We start from the raw sequence: 9,842 nt of genomic DNA, 5'->3' as shown, positions 1-9,842 counted from the left end.
ATATGCAGATGATACAACCTTGCTGAAAGTGAAGAGGACTTAAAACAATTACTGATGAAGAGCAAAGAGCACAGCCTTAGGTATGGATTACATCTCAATGTAAAGAAAACAAAAATCCTCACCATGGGACCAATAAACAACATTCTTATCAACGAAGAAATGATTGAAATTGTCAAGGACTTCATTCTTCTTGAATCAACTATCAACACTCATGGAAGTAGCAGTCAGGAAATCAAACGACGTATTACATTAGGCAAATCTGCATAAGACCTTTTTCAAGTGTTGAAGAGCAAAGATGTCAGCTTGAGGACTAAGGTGCACCTGACCCAAGTCATGGTATTTTCAATAACCTCATATGCATATGAAAGCTGAACAGTGAATAAGGAAGACCGTAGAAAAACTGATTCTTTTGAGTTATGGTGTTGGAGGAGAATATTGAAAGTGCCATGGGCTGCCAAAAGAACCAACAGATTCGTTTTGGAAGAAGTGCAGCTGGAGTGCTCCTTGGAAGTCAAGATGGCCTAACTTCGTCTCTCATACTTCGGACATATTGTCAGGAGGGAGCAGTCGCTGGAGAAGGATATCATGTTTGGTAAGGTGGAGGGTCAGAAAGAAAGAGGAAGACCCCCAACGAGATGGATTGGTCAAGTGGCAACATCGAGGACTCAAGCGTGGTAACAGCAGTGAGGTTGGCCCGGGATTGGGCAGTGTTTCATTTTGCTCTGCATAAGGTCGCTATGGGTTGGTACCAACTCGATGGCACCTAACAACAACAACAATCTAAGTCAATAGGAAGGAAATGACTCCTAGAGAGAGTAAGAATAGGAGACTAAATCAGAGCCCTAGACAACCAGAGGCTAACTGGCACCATCTCATGACTGGCATATATAGTGGCTGGGAATACAGGGGTGAATTTAGACTGACAAGCATGTTCTCCTAAGGATGCTCCTCAGAGGAAACGAAACTAGGAGAGTTTGAGAAGAGAGGAGGGGTACCACTAACCCACACTTCCTCCTGGGCCCACTATGCTTTGTCCTTTGTTACCAAGGCAGCAGAGGCCCTGGAGGTCTGCTAACAGCTGAGAATCCACTCTAAGGAGGGCAACTCCCCAGGTCTGCTAGTTGAGTAGGGCTAATTACCCCCACAGGAACCTGGGACATGCTGATTTACATCTGTGGAAAACCACAGCTCTTGCAAAAACAAAACAAAAAACAAAAACCAAGCATCTTTCTCTTCTCTTCCAAGTAGACCAACTCTCACTGACTGGAGTCTGTGAAGCCAGATGGGTTTGGTCTGGATCTCAGTCTGGCTACTGTGTGCTTGTTATCCACAAGGAGTTAGTGCGTGGTACAAATCCCTCAAATCCCAGACCACTCTGTATCACAACTTCCCATGTTAGAAGAACTATTTGTTGTTGTGTTCTATTGACTTGATTCCAGCTCATAGTGACCCTCTAGGACAGAGTAGAACTGACCCATAAGGTTTCCTACTCTGTAATCTTTACAGAAGTAGATTGCCAGGTCTTTTCTCCTAGAAGTCAGGTAGATCTGAATTGATAACCTTCAGATTAGCAGCCGACCACTTACTTAACCATTTTGTCACCAGAACTTCTTACAGCTAGGAAATGAAAACTTGGATAGCCTAAGACAGTTGTCAAGTTCCCAGCCAGGAAGTGGTGAGGCTGACACAAACGGCCTGTCACACAAGAGGAAACTCAGTAAGGACTATCATAATACAGACAGGGGAGTCCTCCCTATCCCTCCCTGATGGTCTAGCAAGTCTAGGCAGCTTAGCTCAAAGGCCAGCAGAAGATCAGGAGAAAACACCATGAAGGGAATCCCTACATTTCCTCCCTCTTTTACCCACTCCAGAGTTTTGTAGGAGCAGCTCAGAGTGCTGAGAAAGCCCAGCCAAAGTCCTGGGCCCTCATCCCCACATTGACACAGCTCCTATCTCTCTGTCAGAGTTCCATGGATCCCTGGATTATTTCATGTCCGTTTAGAACTGCTGACATTTCATCTGACATAGTTCTCATTATTAGGAAAATAAAATGGGCCCAAGTTTCAAGTTTACTTCAACAGAGCCATGATTTATGAAGCCACAGATAGTTTGGAACATAGTCTGGGTCTTCTAGGAAATTATTCTACCCCAGGAAAGCACAGGCTCATGTGAGGAACTATTTGGAAGAGCATCTGAGCAGTGCGCACACAGTGATTATTTGTAAACCGGATTGAGGGAATGGAAACGTAATTTATTAAACTTTCAGATGAACGCAGAGACGGTAAGCAGTCCCTTATCCAGAAAGTGCTTGGGAGCCAGAGCTCAAGGCCACCATGAAACATCAACTCCTCTTTTTCATTCTCAGTCACTGTCCTAGGCGCTGCTGCTCCCAGTCTGCCCTGGTCCTGTATCCAGGGACCAGGCCTCCGTGTGAATCCCCAGTGGTTCACACCGCTATCTGGGTAAGTCTTCACTCTCCAGCTGTCCTTCAGGAAGCTCACAATTCGTTCCCACCACCTATAACTCTCAGTCTTCTCACGATCTTGTGCCTCCGAACATCTTTATTCCTTTGCTTTTCCAGCTTCTGAGGTCATAAGCGGAGAGACCCTTTCTCAGGTCGGCCCCCAGAACGCCCGCCACTGCGGCACTGAGGCTACCCAAGGAGAGCCCCCACTGTTGAGCTCTCCAGGACGTGCGGGTGCGCTGTCCCCCAGGTTATTTTCGCTACTAGAGCCCAGCGAACAGACCCGGTGGAACTCACACCTAGAACCCGCAGGGAGCTCCCGCCGGCCGCGTCGACCCGGGAGGGCGCATGCGTGGACGCTGGTGGCCGTTTTCCGGAGACCTAGAGGCTAGCGTGTGGGCACGCGTCCTCGCAACCTGACGGGAGCGCGCGAGAGGGGTGGGGGGAGAACGGGGACGAGTGAAGGGAAGGGGGCGCGCGGACCACGCATGCGCAGCAGCAGGCGGCAGCGCTAGCCGAGTTGGGAGATGGCGGCAGTGGCGGCGGCGGCGGCGGCGGCGCCGAGCGTGTGAGCAGCCGCCCGGGAGCCGCCGGCCCGGGCCCAACGCGACCTAGTTTCCGCCCACCCACCCACCATGGGCAATGAGGCCAGCCTGGAGGGCGGCGTTGGCGATGGGCCGCTGCCGCCTGGAGGCGTCGGTCCCGGCCTCAGCCCCGGCGTCGGCCCCGGCGCTGGGAAGCCGCCTTCAGCACCGGCTGGCGGCGGACAGCTCCCCGCGGCGGGCGCAGCACGGGCAATGGCTGGACCACCGGGTCCTGGCCCGGGTCCTGGCCCCGGTCCCGGCCCCGGCCTTGGTCCGGGCAGGTAAGCGCGCGTCCTGACGCCCGGGGGGCGGGGAGCTGCAGCCTGTGACTGGGGCTAGCAACCCACTATCTAGTGTAGACCTAGAGATCTGACGTCCGGCCGCGCTTTGAACCTTGCTTGGTGGGCGTGAGCTGGGTGGTCGAGGGAAGCCGCCCTCCCTTTCCGGACGCCCAGCCTGGGCGAGGCTGGATGGCAAACGCAGGGTCACTCAAGGCCTTCAGACCGTGACTCCATCACGAACCCCAAATTTTCATCCCCCCAACGCCAGGGCTGGACCGCTCAGAAGGGGGCTTATGTAACCTCAGCCTGGCTGATCAGCTCTGGGGAGCAGTGGGATGAAAAAGGTCCTCTCTGTTTCCTGGTGTTTGCATGTGTCCATTGTGTTGGGTCGAGGAAAGAGCACAATGGGAGTGGCTGTCAGGGAAGGTAAGTGTCACTGCTAGGAACGAGATATGGAAATAGTTGAACCATGAACTTAGTCATGTGCTTTTTCTAGGCAATTAGTGGCTATAATCATCTTTGCAGAAAGGAAAAATGCTCACTGGACACTAAAAGGTACTTTTTTAGACCCAATAATACTAGCAGGGTCATATGCTTTCACCAAGGCTTAGTGAAATGCTTTGGGGTGAAGCAAAAATGCTATTGAGTAATCTAGCACTAAATCTGTTCCTGTTGCCTTATGATTTAGATTACTACCTCAAACCAGTGAAACAGTTGCAACCCACATGGAATACCTTAAACAGAACATATCTCATCAAATGCTATGAAACCAGCTTGCTTAAAATAGACCTGCAAAAACAATCAAATGGCAGTGAATGCAATGGAAGGGAATGTCAATATATAATAAATCAGTTGACCGAAAACTCAGGAAAGCTACCAAGAGACGTCAAGATAAAATGGAAGACATTATCTTTACACCAAATAAGCCTGGGGAGTAGCAGAACTTGGGGGTGGGTTGCTTCCGCCTCTATGTGAATCTGCTGATATATACTGCCTTTTTTTTTTTTTCTTGTGTGTGTGTGTGTGAGCATATAGCCTATGATACATTTTTTTTTCTTTAGCTGTCCAACTGTGTCTTTCATGTATTTATTTCATCAGATGTCATTATTTAGAAAACTAACAACAATGAAGGACTCTGCCACAGATAGGCTGACCTATGATCATCCCTTTTAGAGATGGGATTTGTCCATATTGCATTATTACAGTAATAAAGTTGATAGCAAACACACAGCTCTTAGGACTGCAAACATTGTTCATTTTGCTGTATGTTGAGCTGCTGGTTGGGTTTTAGCTTGAGGGAGGCTCAGCCAGGTTTTATAGTACCTTCTCTCCAGAGAAAAGCATCTAGAGCTGAATGGAAAAACAATTTGCTTTTGGAAGTTCTCTAATATGGCGAATTTCGTATTCTCTTCTCATAATCAAACAGGCTGCTTGCTGGTGGCTTATCTGATGTTGCAGAGTCAAGCAGGTGAAATTTTGAAAAGATTTGGGCAGCTCAGAGGAACAAGAATGAGGCTGGTGTCTATTGCTTATAGTCTCATTTAATGTTTAATTCTTACCCTATCTATGATTGCCACAGGGCAGACCCACATACTGCTAGAGGTGAAGGAAACTGTAGGATACTGCTGGAATTAGTGACTCACCTGACTGTGGGGAAGGCTTGCACATAGGCCTTTTGTGTTGAGGTCTTGTGACTGTCTAGCTCAGGGGGATGGATTGGCCATTTGTCACTAAAGCTCAAACTGGGGAACCCTTAAACCCAAAGTTACCATCAAGTTGATTCTAATTCATAGCAATCCTATATAGGGTTTCTAGGGTTTAAATCTTTACATGAGCAGAAATCTTTCTTTCACAGAGCTGCTAGTGGGTTTAAACTGCTAACCTTGAAGTTAACATACCAGTGCTTACCTACAGTGCCACCAGGGTTCCCTTTGTTGTTGTTGTTAACTGCTGTTAAGTCAGTTCCGAGTTTCCAAGGAGCAGCTGGTGAGCTTGAACCACCAAGCTTGCAGTTCAAACTGACCTTGCAGTCCAGCGCATTAGCCTGCAGGGCCATACCAGGGCTCCAGGGTTCCCTTAGGAGATGGGATTTACTCCTCTAGCTGCTTTTGGCTTGTTATAGCACCTCAGCTGAGCAGCACCTCCATAGTTCTGTCTCTCTTTCTACATCAGAACAGCTTCTACTTCCTCCCACCAGAGCATCTCGGGTACCTGATGCCAAATTTAGCATGTTCTGTTCTGAGATGCTGCTGAACAGATTGGTCCATTGATGGAGAAAAAGCCCTATGGCATGTGCTTTTGCTGGGCATTCAGGAAAGATCATTGGCAAAGAGTCATGTTTGTTTCAAGTAAGCTTGTGAATTTTGGAGCAATCTGAAACCTATTAGAGGTGAATAGAGGGCCAGGGAAGGTAGAGATATTTTAGTAAACCCAAAAGAGGCACAGAACTGAGGTTATGTATATTTGAATCTTGGCTTTTTCTTGTTGTCACGGTACTTCTAGTCACCCTAGGCTGCCTTAGTCTTTTCATCATACAGAGCTGATTTGGGCTGTCTGATGGAATTGCTCCAGCATTGGCAGCTGAAGAGCTTACCTTGAATCCCATGAGTAACAGACCTGCCACACCCATCGTGCTGCCTCTCAGATCGCTTGGGTGAGATGGGGCTTTGGACATCAGAGAGTTTGTCAAGGCAGGCCTCCCTGCTTCTGGTTTCCAGTTCTCCGTGTGCAATGCAGGCTGTGCCTTTCCCAAGGAGTATCAGATCAGGGAAGACCAAACCCTATCCCAAGCTCTGCTCTCCAGGCTGTGTGTCCTAATGTAGGTTGCATCCTCCTAGAGGAAAGGATGATTTGTATTTGTTTATTCATTCATTTATTTTTATGGAGATAAGCCTAATATACACTCAGATGCAAAGGTTGATGGAGTTTTAACCTATGCATACATCCATGACATATCATAAAATCAAAACAGATTTTTATCAGGACCCCAGAAAATACCTTTTAAAAATTGCACAAAAGAATCATGTGGCTCAGTGGCAACTTTTTCAGTTTGCACCAGTCCAGTAGACCTGTACATGTTCTCCCCTTGCGCATTTGAAAATCGATTTTCAGTCAGTCAGCCAAAGAGTATTTACCAGCTGCCAAGAGCATGCACTGTGCTGGCTTTGTGGAGGGTCTGGAAAAGTTGACAATGCTCCCCTGTCCACCAGCACCTCACAATCTGATCATTCAGACAGTTCTTGATGAGCCAAATTTTGGAAGGACCCTAGGAAGCACACTGTTAACAACTTGGTGTCTGAGATGGTGGTGTCAAATGGATGGCGCTTATAGAAAGGTTCTATAAGGTCAGCGGTTCAAGCTCACCTCCAAAACCCTATAAAGGGTCGCTATGAGTCAGAATCGACTTGAGGGCACTTAACAACATCAACAAAATAGAAAGGTTGTTAAATGAGAAGAGCAGAGAGACAGAGCCAGACTTCAGGAGAATAACCCATGGCATTCTGGAACAATGGAGGAGTTAGATGGAAGGAAAAATGGCCATACAGGCAGGGTCAGTAAGGAGAGAATGGGACTGGGGAAGAGCTGGTGGTGGTGGTTGTGTGCCGTGGAGTTGGTTTCAACTCATAGCAACCCTGTATAGGGTTTCCAACGCTGTAACTCTTTATGGGAGCAGAAAGTCTCATCTTTTTCTCATGGAATGGCTGGTAGTTTCAAACTATTGACCTTGAGGTTAGCAGCCTGTGCCATAACCACTATGCTTCCAGAGCTCCTTGGAGGAGAGCTGAGGCAGAGTCAAATGAGGCACCTTTCCCTTATTACCCATGATAATTCCCATCAAAACCATGATCAACACTATGGTCACCTTTCACACACTTCCAGTCTATATGCCATGGAGTCATTTTGAATCAAAGGCAGCTTGGGCACAGGGAACCTAATTTATTTGCTGTATGGTGAGAGAAGTTGCTCTGAGAACCTAACTTAGAATTCCTTTCTCAAAATAGAATTGTCAAGTATAGTATATATGGGACTAATTTTGTGAAAAAAAGAAAGAACACACAATTGTGAGGATTAGAAATAATGATCATTATTAATCATTTAGATTATATATATATCTAATTATATATAATCATTTAGAAATCTTTTTTTGGCCCCAGTGGCTGGATTCTTGTGGAGATTATGCCATGGAATGTGCACTAAAGTGATCTGGCATCTAAATGGTAATCATGTCAAAATTTCACTTAAAGGGAAACCAAGTTTTTATTTTTTGCCAAGGAAAGAGGGGCAGCTTTGATGAATCTAGCCATTTCTGGCATTATTAAGACTGATAAGATACTGTCAATTAAAAAAAAAAGCTATAATGAGTTAGCCTAAGAAGTGGATAGGGAGAGAAAAGCGAGTTAAAAAAAATTTTTTTTATGGAAAATTTCAAATATTCATAAAAGTAGAGAGAATAGGCTAATGCATTCCCATGTTCCCATTGCCCAGCATACCCAGCACCACTTTATGACCATTCAGTTTTCATTGTCTCTTCCATCCCATGGAAGAAAATTCCAGACATTCCCCAAATTTTATCATCTGTATTTTGATGTCTAGTTTTTATTAATACGGGCCTCGTAAATACAACAGTAACACCATGATGATGTCTAATCAGATTAACAATTTCTTAGTCTCAACAAATATCTAGTCAGGCTTTCATATTTCTGATTGTGTTGTATATTTATTTGAATTATGATCCAAACAGGGTCTAAGGAGCTCTGGTAGCATAGAGGTTACGAATTGGGCTGCTAACCTCAAGGTCAGCAGTTGGAAACTACCAGCTGTTCCGCGGGAGAAAGATGAGACGTTCTGCTCCCGTAAAGTTTACAGCCTCGGAAACCCTGTATGGGGTTGCTGTGAGTCGGAACCGACTCCATGGCACATAACCAACCAACCACCACAGTATCTTTACAGCTTAAAAAAAATGGAATCTATATATTTCTTCTTCCTTTTTTTTTTTTAACCTGTGAATTTATTTTATAATTTCTCATATTCTGGTATCATTTCAGATGTTCCTCTATCCCATATGTTTCCTGAAAAATAAGGATTGTATATAGAGACTATTCTGATTCTAGTACCATGTAAAAAATTTTTTAAAAAATTTTATTTAAGGTTTTTATTGTGGATTGAGTGAAAGTTTACAGGGCATGTCATCAGTTTTACATTCAACAAATCATATACCTTGTTTCATTACATTGATTATAATCCCCTCCATGTAACATCAGTATTTCTCTCTATCCACTTTAGCTTTTTTAAAAAACACACAAACAAAAAAACCCACGCTGGCATATATAATAATTTACATCTACAAAGGGCACATTCTGCAAGACTGCTCCTGGCTACCAGCTCTTAGTCTCTCTCTTCTTAGTTCATGAATCTAGAGTCCTCAGCTGCTCCCCCTCTCCATGCCCCCATCTCTGCCTCCATCTCTGGCACTGCTGCTTCTCTGGATAAGGTCCCGCATTCTGCTTGTGCGTTTCTTTCTTGATGGTGCTAGGGTCCGCTGTTTCTGGACTGTAAAATTAACCACTCCCCGTTTTTGTTACAAAACTTCTACCTTTTCAATTGTGACAGTTGCGGTTAGTCATGATAACAGTTACTCATTATTGAATCTTACGAATCTTATCCCCATCTTTTTTCAGCAGACCCATATAGACAAGATGACAGCTATTCAGTGGGGACTCTTTCTTTCCCCCCATACTCTTAAACTAAACTCCCTCTTGAAACCTTGTAAGCCAGTCACTTCGTGACTTTATTGCCCCCTCATTTTAGGTAGCCAATGTGTAAGTTGCCCGTCCCTATCTACCCTGTGTACAGAGTGGATAGCATTGATACTTGGTTTGAGGACTCTTTCCCTCTCTCTTGGTATTTAGAGTAACTTCAGCTCTGAGTATAGGTCAGGTTCATCATGAACATGTATCTTCTGTCACTGTATCTGTTCCAGTCTGCTTGTCCTTTCTAATGGGAATGTCTCACCTCACAAGGCTGTGTATGGGACTCGGGATTCCACCTAAGGTCCTATACTCTGTAAAGGCTTTGCATGAGGTCTATGTCACTGGGCAAGTTGTAGAACCCCTTTTAAGCATTCCAATCAGTTATAGGCTGAAGGCGGGCTTACAAGTTTTCTCTAGTCATGTTTCCCAACATTCTTTTCTATCCCACTCTAGTGTCTATCTTACAATAGTAGGCAAGGGAAACTAATATTTATAAGGCAGTCAAGGATTTTAGTATTATTTACCCTCTTCAAGCTATACCTAGATCCCTCTATTCCAGAGCCCTGTAGTTCTAAGGTTGAGTATGCATTGCTATTTACCTCTGTCCCACTAGGCCATGCAAACCTGTCTCAGTGTTCCCCTATCTATCTTGTTCTTCTGTCTCCTCCCTCCTTCTTGGATTGCCCTCCCCAACACCCAAAGTAAAATCCCCAACCCAACTCCACTGTGGTTACCTTATATTCCATTAGTTCTTCCCTCCATT

At 45.4% G+C, this 9,842-nt stretch overlaps 1 protein-coding gene across 1 annotated transcript in view; it reads left to right on the top strand.

Annotated features, from left to right (window-relative positions):
• The first annotated feature begins 3,099 nt into the window (after positions 1–3,099).
• The window catches only part of BSN (bassoon presynaptic cytomatrix protein), a 168,550-nt gene continuing 161,807 nt past the window's right edge, over positions 3,100–9,842 (top strand). The window contains exon 1 of the mRNA XM_006873599.1: positions 3,100–3,329. Within this exon, the coding sequence (XP_006873661.1) occupies positions 3,100–3,329 (230 nt within the window). The remainder of the gene's footprint in view (positions 3,330–9,842) is intronic.

Source organism: Chrysochloris asiatica, unplaced genomic scaffold (genome assembly GCF_000296735.1).
Source record: "Chrysochloris asiatica unplaced genomic scaffold, ChrAsi1.0 scaffold00246, whole genome shotgun sequence".
Classification (NCBI taxonomy): Eukaryota; Metazoa; Chordata; class Mammalia; order Afrosoricida; family Chrysochloridae; genus Chrysochloris; species Chrysochloris asiatica.
Note: the sequence above shows the minus strand (reverse complement) of the source record. Positions and strands in the feature narration are given on the sequence as shown.